We start from the raw sequence: 13,764 nt of genomic DNA on the forward strand, positions 1-13,764 counted from the left end.
ATTCACATATGGTTAAAGTATATTGTCAGATTTTTAGAAAGGGCATTTTTATACATTCTGGTTTCACCATATAGAAATTACAGCAGCATTTATACATACCCCCATTTCAGGGTACCATAATGTTTGGGACACAGCAAATTTATTTCAATAAAAGTAGACATGTTTAGTACTGGCGGCATGGATGGTGCAGTGGGTAGCACTGCCGCCTCACAGCAAGGAGGTCCTGGGTTCGAATCCCCGTCGGCCGGGGCCTCTCTGTGCGGAGTTTGCATGTTCTCCCCGTGTCTGCGTGGGTTTCCTCCGGGTACTCCGGTTTCCTCCCACAGTCCAAAGACATGCACGTTAGGCTGATTGGAGAGTCTAAATTGCCCGTAGGTATGAGTGTGTGAGTGAATGGTGTGTGTGCCCTGCGATAGACTGGCGACCTGTCCAGGGTGTATTCCTGCCTTTCGCCCAATGTATGCTGGGATAGGCTCCAGCCCCCCTGCGACCCTGATCAGGATAAGCGGGTTCAGATAATGGATGGATGGATGGATGGATGTTTAGTACTTTGTTGCCTATCCTTTGCATGCCATGACTTCCTGATGTATGTGACTTAACATCATCAGAGTCTGGATATCTTATATTCAGGTTGTCCTACAAGAGATATGAAAACTCTTTGCATTTAAATGGATCTCTATGGGAATTGGGGGGTAGGACTAGATTCAACTGTAAATTGCACTGCTACAGTATGGAACATATTTCTTGGCTAAATGACTTTAAGTCCTCAAGTGTCCAAGGTATCAAATGAGCCTCAAACCACTGTACTGCTGCTAGATATGCAGTAGATATGAAAATAAGTTTCACCTGACAGATGAACTCAATGGAAATATTTAGGAGAAACTATTATTTTTGTATTTATTACAGAGGCAAATAAATAAATGATGGGTCTTTGTCCCAAACATTATGGAGGGCACTGTATGTATAATTAGTGAATCTATCTAAAACAGCAAATGCAGAGAAGGCAGTACTCACTCTTTCTCTCTCTTTGTGTGTGTGTGTGTGTGTGTGTGTGTGTGTGTGTGTGTGTGTGTGTGTGTGTGTGTGTGTGTGTGTGATTAAACTGATAGTGTAAGTACAACAACTTGGAGATGGAAATACCACCCAGTATTTTTAAGCTCTAAACTGTGCAATGAAGTTACTATTTAACACATTTTGGTCATATGCAAAATGTGTAAATAAAGCAGCAAGAAATTAAGTTGGGAATTACATAATTAAAATCGAGTTGTGAAACTGATTGTGAAACAATAAAGTCATTACAGTATAATAGCGTGTATCATCATTTCACGGGAGACTTAATTTGGTGTCTCAATCTCCTTAGTGCATCAGTTAACTTCAGCTGCATATCAAATAGCTCCCAGTGGAAAGTTCTGGTACAGTGGCCAAGCATTCCCTTTTCATGTTCACTATGTCAATAACCCCTCGTATATTTGTGAAGAATAAAATGTGTCAAACTGAAGGCTACCATTAAGCAAATCTAGTCCTCTAGTCCAGAACAGGCTGTGCTGTTTTCATCTTCACTAAAACAGCTTAGGAAGGTGAGGGTGTAGAGGTCAGAAAGACTATAGGTGATCTCGGATTATTTTGGGAAACAAACAGGGGGAACATTACACCACGGGAATCATGTGGCTGTGTCCTCGTGGGTAGCTGCACAGCCTCACAGATGTGGTAGCGAAAGGCGTGAACTGAACCATCTCGAGGCAGAAGGAGAAGATGATGAAACTAAACAGACGTACAGCAGCAGGTGGACCTGACAGAGATGTATTTTGTCAGCTGTTGTCTGTGACCATTGAAACAACAAAAACACCAAATAGAAACCTGTCAGTCATACCCAAGTCTAATGTGGCAGAACATTAAAAGTTATTTTTAAAGATATTAAAAGATATTTAAAGTTATGCTTGATTTTGGCATTGTTCCTTTCCCACAATTCAGCCATCTTTTCCCTTTTTTTCACTATTAGGTCAGATTGCCGTTGTGTTCATGTCTAGGAAACCCCCAGATAGTAGGGATTCAGTGCTGTACTTGTGCCAAAGACCCAGCATAGTTTGGGAAAAGATATTTTGGGAGCAGCTGAACAAAAGTCACATGCTATTCTAATGAATGTAGGAAATGTTGCGGTTGCTTCTGGGATGCAGTCACAATATATTCACTGTAAGGAACAAAACAAAAAGCAATAAATACCTATTATCATCCACTTTGGCTATTTACCAGTATTTTCAATTTCACTGAGGCTAAATATGGCAAATGTGACATCATTTCCTTTGGAATTATGCCCAAGCCCTGAATTTGCTGTTCCTCATAAGGTCCCCAGACAAAGGTCATTACTTCCTCAATTTCCCACGCACCCACCTACAGCTCATAGGACATTTTTAGTGTCCACTTGAGAAAAAAGAAAAAGAAAAAGGCATTTAGGTGTTTGTCTAGAGCTAGACACTTTGCAGTATTTAGAGAATTGCGAGCCTGTTAGAATTCCATACGAGCAAAAGGAAAAATAAATAATGGCATGTTGTCAGCAGGTCAGTCCATCATATTTAAAGTTACAGTATCACCAAACAAACTTTTCTATCAGACTTTCAGATGAAGCTCTAAAATATGCAGTAGGAATTTGTAATTAATCATCAAAAGCCTCAAGTCAGAAAGGTGGTAAAAAAAAACAATTCTGGAAAACTCATGGCAATATTTTTCAAAAGACAACCCTGGAATGTATTTTCATTAATTCAACTGAAATTTATTGGAGAGAAGATGAAGCTTGAAGATGAAGCCTGTCCGGTTGGCAGTGTATGACTTTCCTGTAAACAATTCAGGCTCCAACCTGACACAAATCATAGGCTTCCAGAGCCAAGCCTGTGAGGGCCATGCTCCAGCACATTGCTCCTTCTGTGCGTTAGGCACAGTCATAACATCAAGGACAGCAAGACTGCACCTGCCCTTGGAAATGAATAGTTTTACTTCATCTCCTACTTTCTTAGAATGCAGTCACCTCTCCCCCCCACCTTCATCTTGCCTTGTTTTTAATTTCTTCCTCAACTGTGCCCAGTGTGAGTGTGACCTTTGACCTTTTTTTCCACAGAGGATGGTCTATTGGACATGGCAGCAGGGGAGAGGCACCTGCTGCACAGCTCTGGTTACCCTGTTGCATCTGCGGTGGGAATGGTGGTGAAGGCATGGTATGCCAGCCAGCTCTTTCCCAGTCATCCCAAAGGCTTTTCAGCCCTTTGGGGCCCAATGGAGGAATGAGGAGGAAGACAGAATAACTGCACAAATACCCTCTAACTGCACCCTGCCCAGCCAACGCTGACACATTAAATACTTCACTCATTAATTTTGTTTACATATTCATTCTTTGCCCTGCGATGGACTGGCGACCTGTCCAGGGTGTATTCCTGCCTTTCGCCCAATGTATGCTGGGATAGGCTCCAGCCCCCTGCGACCCTGTTCAGGATAAGCGGGTTAGGATAATGAATGAATGAATGTATTCATTCTTTTCATTTTCTATCATTTTCTATGGTTTTCATAAGTTCTCTAACTCAGGTGCTAAAGCCTCAGTATAGTCATTACCAAAGCTGCAGTAGAGCATGGTTTGTAAAGGAGAAATGGATAGTCTGCAGACAGTATTGCCTGTGTGGCTCTAAACACCGTGCCCCACTACTTTCTTTCTCAGCCTCTTCCCCATAGTTTTCTGAAAGCACTCGTGTAAATACACTGAATTAATCTCATTGAATCTAAACATACTGTATTCAATGTGGCTTCAGCTGACAGTGTTCAGACACTGAGCAGAACATTTGGTCAATAGTTTGCTTATGTAGTGGAGTTCAGAGTTGTGATTTATATGAATATTCACAAGTGGATGTGACATCACCTGTGCAGAAACAATAAACCATCAGTGGACTAAATGTACCTTTTGTTGTATAAACAAGGGCCACAGTTCAAAAGTCACAACAGGGTTCAGTGTTTTGGACAATATGAATGGTGCCTATCAGTCAACTAAGGTTGCGGCAGGTGCTTAGATACATAGCACATAGAACAGAATGTTATATTCCCCCGGGTAAGAAATACAAATGTGTTTAGCCCCCTTTCATTGGAGAGCTAGGTCTTTAGCTAAACAAAATTAATCACATATAATATTGTGTCACGTGGCCAGCTAGGCCTGTGTTCAAAAGTAGCCAACCCACTCCCATTAAACTTACCCATCCAGGGGGAATCAGAAACAGTCAAATTTGTCCTGACAGCAGTCTGGCTTAACAGGGGAGGAAATTCAAATTGTAAAAAATAGTAGAACTATTTTCACAGTAGAATCATAGTGGAAATACAGTTAAGAGTGGTCGAGACCAGTCTTGAGGTGGCACCACAGTGGAGGCCCAACAGTGCAGGCCCCACAGTGCAGGCTAGCTGTACCCTGCCTACAGTCCACAGCTCTTCTCCTAATCAAACCGTCTGTGTTCATTCTCAGCTATGCTAGGAGATTAAAAGGGTGTGCACAGTCAAAATACAGCAGGTACCTGTGGGTGTTTTTATTTCATAAGATGCATTTGGTTTTGTAATCTCTTACTCTGCCCAGTAGCCGACATTACCCTGCTGAATAAAGAGCTGAAGCTAGGTTTTGAAACAGCTGTTAGCTGGTTGACCAGTTCAGACCATCTCCCAGCTCAGACAAGCTACCAGCACAAGCTAGTTCACTCTTACCCAGCTAAACCAGCTTTATGACCAGCTTGGCCATGCTGGTTGACCAGCTCATATCCAGCTAGAATAGCATAGCTGGATTTCACAGCAGGGTATAGTTAAGTTCCAAACAAGGAGCCATTTCCTGAAAACAGCAGCCCTTAAAATTGCACTTCCAGCATTTTTGTTTTAACCCACTCAAGTGTATCTCAGAGTGAGTGATCACACACCATTGTCAAGACCATTATCTTTAAACAGCGCAAACTCTGAAGGCTTGAGGAGGAAAACGGCAAAGAAGAGGAAATACAGAATGTAAAAATAAGTATGTACTCTACCCTGTTTTCCCTTCCTCCTTCCTCAACTGAAGAAGCAAGACATCATTGGAAGCTGATCAAGTAATAGATCATCTAACAGTGTAATATCAAAGAAGTGTAATATCTGGTATCTATAAATGCCCTTTGACCATCAGTATCTGTTTACAATAACAAATAGAACATTTATGACAAAAGGAATTAATAAATGTTATATATAATTAATACATAATTTTAATCCCACTTTACGGAAGTGCTATGTGTGGGAAATATAACCCCCAAAACTGTTTTTTGTAACAAAACATTGGAGCATTGTAATACTATCTTGCCCTTCAGCAAAATCCCGAGAAAGTGCCAAGACTTTATTTTTAACTTCTTGGACAGAGTGCAGGGGAGGAATTCTGAGAACTTCAGAACAGAGAACTAGAAAAAAGCGATTTGTTTCTCCATATTTCACGTTTTTTTAATGGTCGTGGCTTTAAAATGCTATTTTTATATGAACTCATATGAAAATTACGTCTATCACACTTAACGTTAAAAGGCAGGTGACCACTTTCCTAACCCTATAGGCGGATAACGTTACCTGCTAGGTTTTGCAACGCAGGGCAAGATGATAAACAAAGCCACGTGTTGTAGGACGGTTTCCAAAAGGGGCGGGTGTGTAAACATTTCCGGTAACTTCACTCGCGGATATAAGAACTGATGCGCGCAGAACACACTGGAGAAGTCATCAAACGTAGACCAGGAAAAGACAGCAAAAATTATTTTATTAGTAGCACTCAGTGCAAACATTTTTCATTTTTAATTATTAGCAATTTTACTGTTTTGTTCAGGACATATTTTCGAAAATGCCATTTCTTGGACAAGACTGGAGATCGCCTGGGCAGAGCTGGGTAAAAACAGAGGAAGGCTGGAAAAGATTTTCAGACGATAAAAATAACAATGCCACTGAGTCGAAGAGGTTAGTAGACATTTTTGAAGTCAGATACAGTGGCCTTTTGCCCATTCGTTCCAGCTATAATCATATTAGCAACATAAACGGACCGATCCTGTTAATCTTCCTACGTAGTTTGCTAGCTGTATTCTTATGAGATGTTTTCCAGGATCCAGCTAAGTTTTGTAAGCCAAATATTTATACTATATTTACACTACGTGTATGTCTACTGTAAGTCCAAATGTCATCTTTAAACTTCTCCATCCGTCTCGTCAACTCTGGATTTGAGAGATATTCGAGTTTTTATCACCAAGGTCAATAAACAGGGTGATGGGGAACAGTCATATGCGAACTTGTTAGTTGAGTGTCAAGTTACAATACGGCAGTAAATAACAGCGCTATTGTGTGGCTTAAGCAGTGTTTCTCTTGCTGTCAACCATCTTGCTATAAATAACAAAAAGACTGATAGGATTAATACACATCTGTTGGGCACTGAATAGCTTTCAGAACAGATGTATCCAAAAAAGTGAATACTATGGAGATTAGAGGTGCGTGTGGGAGGGGGTAGCGGTCTTCCTATCCTCTAGCTTTAGGCTATTGCGTAATAAACTTGTTGGGGACTGTTTCCCTGTAGCTACACTGAAGTGTTTGGAAACAACTCCTTATGCAAGTGTCTGATACAAGTCCATGTTAAGGAAGCATTTTAACATTTTCCAATGCCTGACCTGCGTGACAAAGAATAACATGGGAAATAATTAATTAATCAAAGGCTTACATTAATTAATCTTCTTATCTAAGTCATTATGATAAGAAGTTTCAAATTGTAATGCCTGTACTGCTTTAAACATACAGAACTAAACTTATGCTCACTCACTCAAATAGAAAGGCTAATGCAAAGAAATGGTTTTCCACAGCTACTGCAAAGATGAGGAGTTCTACAAAGAAAACCTGTTGCTTGCCATGAGTTATGACATGGCTGCAAAGAAGCGCAAGAAGGACCTTCTAAACTACAACACAAAGATTCCTTGTACGTATTAACCCTTGGAGTGGGGGTATAATAGTTAACTAATATTATCATATATAACTAAAAATATATAACTATGTTGTGAATAAGTCTGGAAATTATTCAAACTGATTCCAATTCTCTTTCTATGCAGACTTCCATAAAGACAAATGGATATATGTGCACAAAGCAAGCACCAAAGAGGTAATGTCTCCATCTGTAGTTCTCATTGTGTTGACGAAACTACACACTGTGTCCAAGTTTTTTGTATCTTTAATTCTGCGCTCTTCCACACAGCGGCATGGATATAGTACGCTGGGGGAGGCCTTTAACAGGCTGGACTTCTCCAGTGCCATCATGGACTCCAGACGATTCAATTACGTTGTGAGGGTGAGTCGACACCCCGCAGCATCGCAAGCAAAATTTCTCAAGCAATGAAAAACGTAAACATATCGGCAAAAAAAAGCTGCGATGGCAGCAAAGAGTTAAATGGCAGCTGCCAGGAGTGTACTGGGGGCTTCTGACTTGAGTCTTATCACCTTGGTCCAGACAAGAGACGCTTTAGGAGGTGTTTCTTCTGCCACATTATTCACAGGCGCAGAGATAGTGGTGTCGTGCTGCTGCTTCTGTCGGTATGCGTACGGCACGGCTCAGCATTTCTGACCCTTTGAGCTTGCACTGACGCTCGGAATTAAAAAACGCTAACTCCGTCTTCGGTGCATTAACCGACAGACGGCAGCAGTCGAGGTAACAGCATGCTGGCAGAGGTGTCGAAAGTGCTGGATTATACTGTAGAAGATCGTACTGCGATCACATGAGCGGGGTTGATGTAAAAGCACATATGGCATTTGGAAAGGTAATTGCAGCTGAGGCCAGATAAATAAGAGGTTGGCATTGGATTGGATGGGAGGTTTGGGGGAAGGGGGGTTTGTTGTCAGGCAGTGTCCTGAGGCCAGGAGGAGAGACCACAGATTTTGGTCATGTGACTCACCGCTCCTCCGTCCTCTCATGAGGAATGGTCTTTCCAAACACATGATCCTCATCATCGTCAGCACCATTATCATCCTCATTGCTTTATTTCTGGAGACGTGGGCTGGAGTTAAACGTTTTTCACACTTGGCAAAACATCATCCGCACTGCCTTCCTCAATGAACTTACACATGCACGCACACCCGCACAATTACCTCACAAAGGTAGTTTTTGCGTTGACCTCTCACTTTGCTGAGGGACGCTCAGCTTGACACTGGGTTGGAAAGTTCTGGAGAGTGACAGGTTTATTGGCCAATCTTTTTGTCCCGATTGTGAACCCCCCCGATATTTACCTACGTGCTCTAATGCCTTTGGAGGGGTTTCGCCTTGTGCTCTCGGGTATGCAGATCGGATTTTAACGAGGACGAAAAACAACCCGTCGAAATGCCGGGATGTTCAGACGTTTTTTATCCCTGTGACATTAGACGGCCCCATAAAGATAATGAGCCCGGCACAGGCAGAACAGTGGAACACTGCAGCAGTGGAAAAGTGTGGGGAGGCAGCCAAGTCGGGGCTGTGTCACTTAGTGGAGGCTGAAGGCAGAGACGCTCTGTCCTGGGCCGCTCCACGCAGAGATAAATAGAGAGAGAAGCACTTGACTCTAGGCTTGTGGGAGCGGGGGCGGGGCTAAAGAGGCTGTTACGCAGGGGTGCTGACATTGGTCACATGCTCCGGGCCGGGGGGTTGAACGGCAGTCTAGCGCAGGCGGTGTTTCTCCATGATGTCAGCTGGCTGGGTGGAGGGGGAGGGGGGGGGGGGGGGGTGGATTGGCAGTCACATGCCAGACTTGCTGGTCTTATCTCAAAAAACACACAGTCACCTCCAGGGCCTGTTCTGGCCTGGCTCTGGCTCTGGCTCAGGGTGAATAAGCACACACAAACTGACACCTGTCTCGAGGGGGCGCCATTTTTCTGAAATGGGAGATGCCCTCACGGCAGGTTTTTTCCTGGAGCCCTGTACATGCGGTATCTTGTGTGTGTTATGATGTTGTGTCTGAATGGGCTGAATAACAGCTGCTTCAGCACAATGGTCTTTTATCCGTATAAAGTGTTTCACAATACATTTGAACAACATAATATACAGTGCTATATTTTTCTGTATGATAATGAAATATTACCACGTATGCTTGTCAAATCCACATGTATATGGTTTCCACCTGCAAGATGTTAACCACGTTCTATGAAGAATGTTCTATATTGTGGCAGACCAATTCAGTGCTGGTAGTCTGAAAAACATATGAAATACAGATGCCATCAGGGTTAAATAAGATTGCTACTCAAAAATAGTGAAATTCAAGTGGAGACTGGGTGCTGACGCAGATGTTGTCTGATGGCTCTGTATGTACACAGTGTGTGTCACTGTCTTGGCTGAGCCTCAGAAGTCTGTTTTCTGAGAAAGGGGAGGACAGTCTTGGAAAAAAGAGATGTCTCATTCTGAACCAAACCAGACGCTGATATTTATTTTCTGCAAGCATTTCTTTCAAAAACAACCAGAGAGAGAGAGAGCGAGCAAGAAAGAATAACAGTGTAACGCTCCAGACTGGAAGCCAGCATAACAAGACAGAAGAAATGGTTGGGGGGAGGGAAGTTGGAAGTCTGACAGCCCAATATTTATGTGTTCTCTAGCTGCTGGAGCTGATCGCCAAATCCCAACTGCCATCGCTGAGTGGAGTGGCACAGAAGAACTACATGAACATTCTGGAAAAAGTAGTGCAGAAAGGTGAGTCAGAGGTGCCGGGAGGTGAATCTATTTGGCTCCAGACCTTAAGGCAGAGATCAACAGCTCAAGGTCCTCAAGAGCTAAGAACTGCTGGTTTTCCACCCTCCTTTTACCTGGGAGTCAATCAGTAACACTGCTTACCCAGGAGAAAACCAAGAAAACCAGGGCTGGATTTGGATTCAAAGGCCAAGAATTGATGATCCCTGCCCTAAGGTTTCCACATATGGCCTGGGCACTTGGTTTACAGAGTCTGGCTTAAGATCTGGGTACTAACCCTAATGTGCAGGTTGTCTTGGAAAAAAAGTGAGTCAAGTTAACCCTTTCAGTCTCAGGAGTGATATATGGCGCTATCGTAAAAACCCAAGAATGCCATATACCTTATACCTTTTCAACCAATCAAAATGACAAGCAAATACCTAATCGTGCCTGACCACAAAATAATTTTTTATTCGGTCCTAGTGGAAAGAACGACATTTCAGAGAAAACGGTGCAAGTGTAAACCAAATGTTCCATCAGATATACAAACAGCCAGGTTGTTTGGGGAGGGAATTTTAAGGCCTACAAGTAGATCTCTGAAGAGTACATTCCTTCTTTAAACAAATATTTGCCATCTACATTTTGCACTATGCCACAATTGAATATTTCTAGCACTTTCCAAGAGAACTTTGCTGAAGTTTCTCAGTATATCATGCATTTATATATCTGGTTAGAATTTTTCCTTTATGTTATTGATCTATTTCGATTGTCCTAATTTTCAACATGAATGGAAAAGGCAACAGTGCAAAGGAAGGGGAAAAATGGACGTGATTGGCGATTTAGGCGGTTCTGCCATCGGCGCGGGCTGACTGACATGTCTTTCCGCCTGCAGTGCTGGAGAACCAGCAGAACGTGCGGCCCATTAAGGAGCTCCTGCAGACGCTCTACGTGTCCCTCTGCAGCCTGGTGCAGGACATGGGCAAGTCCGTGCTGGTGGGCAACATCAACCTGTGGGTATACCGCATGGAGAGCATCCTGCTGTGGCAGCAGCAGCTGGACAACATCCAAATCAACAGGGTGGGTGTGGAGGAGGAGCGCCCATAGGGAGCAATGGCGTGGAGAAGGAGGGGTTGTTTGGTGCAGGGAGTTGGGTTGGGTTGGGGTGGAGGCATCCTGGATGCCTGTAGCCTAGTGGCTAAGGTGCTTGACCAGGACCCGGAAGGTTGGTGGTACAAGCCTCGGTGTAGCCACCATAAGATCTGTACAGCTGTTGGGCCCTTGAGCAAAGCCCTTAACCCTGCATTGCTCCAGGGGAGGATTGTCCTCTGCTTAGTCTAATCAACTGTTGCTTTGGGTAATGAGTTGGGTGGGGAGACCAGTGAAACTGGGAGTGAAGGGGGGGGGGGGGGGTCATATGGGTAGTGAGGGCCAGATGATTGGTGGGATGTCACAGAGGGTAACGGCCGTGACAAGGTTGTTTATTTGACACGGAGGTACAGAAGTTTTGCAGCAGGGGTCACGGTAGCTGACGTCTATAGCCTGAGGTCATATTTAAGCAGGTCTGGTCTCCTCTGTCCATTAGTTACATAGACTAACGGGTATGTTTGCTTGTGTCCACAGCCCACCAGCAAGGGGATGACACTAACTGACCTGCCTGCATGCCTGCAGCTGAACATTATGCAGAAGCTGTCGGACGGGCGCGACCTGGTCTGTCTGGGTCAGGTGTGTCCTGACCTCAATGCCCTCACGGAGGACCGCCTGCTGTGGAAGAGACTGTGCCAGTATCACTTTACTGAGAGACAGGTAGAGGCCTGCCACACACACACTTTCACACACACACACACACACACACACACACACACACTCACACACTCTCACTTTCACACACACACACACACACAGCATGCACACAAACATACTCCTCTACACACTGCTTGTAATTCGATAAATGCCAGACCGCTTGATGGGTAATCAAATTATAGCCATGGTTGTTCTTCTTTCTGCTGTCTCTATCGCACATTTAAGGAAGTAGCGCCTTAAAAAACCAACGGCGCTTCTAATTAATCTTCGGTAATACAATCGCATATGCATTTTCCACCTGCAGATCCGAAAGCGTCTGATAATATCAGACAAGGGCCACCTGGAGTGGAAGCGGATGTATTTCAAGCTGTGCCGCTGTTACCCCCGCAAGGAGCAGTACAGCGACACACTGCAGTTCTGCACTCACTGCCACATCCTCTTCTGGAAGGTGAGTGCTGTCACTCATTCTGTCAGCTGACCCAGGGGAACTGCCCACCCTCCCCTCGGTTCTGTAATTCTGGCCGCCGGAGCGAAAGAGCTGAACTCCGCTTCACTGATCACGGCATCATCAGATCAGGATCCTCAAAGATAGTGGAATGCAGAGCTGCTCATTTCAGCGTACTTAACTTATCGCCATGAAAAGCTGCCCAGGGTGAAGGAAAGTCCACTGATAGCGTAGTAAGCCAAGGCAATTTGGACTCTTCATTGAGCTTGTTTAGCTTGGGCTAAGTTTATGGAATTAAGTGCGAGTTCATATTGAAATGACCCAATATATCACTCCAGTACAACTTTAAGACTGATCATTTTTTGTTTTGTTTACTTTTGCAGGACACAAACCACCCTTGCACAGCCAACAATGCAGAGAGTTGCTGTATCCCGGTGTCTCCTCAGGGCTTCATCAACCTCTTCAAGTACTGATAGGTCCTCAGGCACTGCCTTGTACATAGTGTTCATAGTGCAATGGATTCCTGGATGTCTTGAGATGGGTTGGGGGTGGGGGGGGACTGAACCATGTGTAAATTTCACAAGGGAGTTAAGGATCTGGGGCTTTTTTGGCTTGAAAGAAAATGAATGTAATGCAGATGGTCAAAGTATATTGTTTGATTGATTATGGGTATCAAAACTGGAGACATTTGGGCATTCTTTCAAGAACCTTGTAGTCAAAGCCATTAAAAAAACAAAACAGCCGCAATGAAAATTGGTATTGGATTTACCAGTGTGCAGTTACTGTGTGATCTTATACGTTTGACAACCCTGTTAAAAGTACTTAAAATGTTTTGTTTTTCTGAGTTTTCTTAAGTTGAATGAAAATTGAAAAAACAGAAGGTAGCATGAATTTATACATTTTGAAGGTAGAACTGGAAGTGATATGAACTTTGCATGGTTTTGTAAGTTAAGATTGCAATTAGGTTTGTGGGATCTCGGAGCTGATTTTGAATAATTTTTAGAATGCCCTCTGACTACATGAATGTCTTCTAGCTTTGACCTGGGAAGAGAAGACCATTCTCTGAACTATTAAGACATTGAGCACGCATGATATGAAAAATGATGGATTCGGTACTGTATATGTCACCAGAATGGCTGGTATCATACGATACTTTTTTAAAGTGCATTTATATTTTTCACTTTTATACATTTGATAAGGTTTTATTTTTTCCAAAGGTTATTGTGTAAATGTGTTGTGTTTTTGTTTTCTGAAAGGTGCAATGTAATATTTGATTTTACTATAATCAAAAGCCTTACCAAAGCATTATGTAATCTGCCTTCAAAAATGGTGATTATAAACATATGTAAGCATTATGCATTCATTCTACAGACCATTTGTTAGTCTGAAACATGTTTTGGGTTACAGTATTACAGTTTTGGGAAATGGTCAGTGTTCAGTAATCATTTCTCAGTTTGGCAGAATGTTATAAACCTGTTTGCTACTGGCACGTGCATGAAGCAAAAATGTATTTCCAAAATATGAGGTTTTTTGTTGCCTTATAATTATGTAGTACCATATTCACATTGTTTTCTGACTAATAGATCAGTCATAAGAGGGATGCTCTCAACTGGGTCTTTCGATTCAGTCGATGTTATCTCAACCATGAAGTATGCACCAAAACTTTGTTGCACCATATACATGTAAATAAGGTGCCATACTAAGGCATTGTGTTTCATTGTATGAATAAACAACCAATCATATTCCTGCATTGTAATTTCTATGATCAACTTCTACACTCAGCCGTTGTCATGGACGCATACTGTAGGCTCTGAATCAAAATTAAATTAAGCTGCATATCATTTGGTAA

General features: G+C 42.9%; 1 protein-coding gene across 1 annotated transcript; it reads left to right on the forward strand.

Annotated features, from left to right (window-relative positions):
* Window positions 1-5,712: 5,712 nt before the first annotated feature.
* On the forward strand, window positions 5,713-13,657 carry fbxo32 (F-box protein 32). The gene is made up of 9 exons (XM_061236810.1): window positions 5,713-5,970; window positions 6,858-6,970; window positions 7,101-7,150; window positions 7,244-7,336; window positions 9,601-9,694; window positions 10,563-10,747; window positions 11,291-11,473; window positions 11,775-11,918; window positions 12,299-13,657. The coding sequence occupies exons 1-9, from the start codon at window positions 5,858-5,860 to the stop codon at window positions 12,386-12,388; spliced, it is 1,065 nt and encodes a 354-aa protein (XP_061092794.1). The 5' UTR covers window positions 5,713-5,857; the 3' UTR covers window positions 12,389-13,657.
* The last annotated feature ends 107 nt before the right edge of the window (window positions 13,658-13,764 follow it).

Source organism: Conger conger, chromosome 1, assembly GCF_963514075.1.
Source record: "Conger conger chromosome 1, fConCon1.1, whole genome shotgun sequence".
Lineage (NCBI taxonomy): Eukaryota > Metazoa > Chordata > Actinopteri > Anguilliformes > Congridae > Conger > Conger conger.

Coding starts and splice junctions, on each gene's coding strand:
- fbxo32 (XM_061236810.1), top strand. CDS start 5,858: ATGCCATTTCTTGGACAAGACTGGAGATCGCCTGGGCAGAGCTGGGTA. Junction 10,748..11,290: donor ACAACATCCAAATCAACAGG/GTGGGTGTGGAG, acceptor TTGTGTCCACAG/CCCACCAGCAAGGGGATGAC. Junction 11,919..12,298: donor GCCACATCCTCTTCTGGAAG/GTGAGTGCTGTC, acceptor TTACTTTTGCAG/GACACAAACCACCCTTGCAC.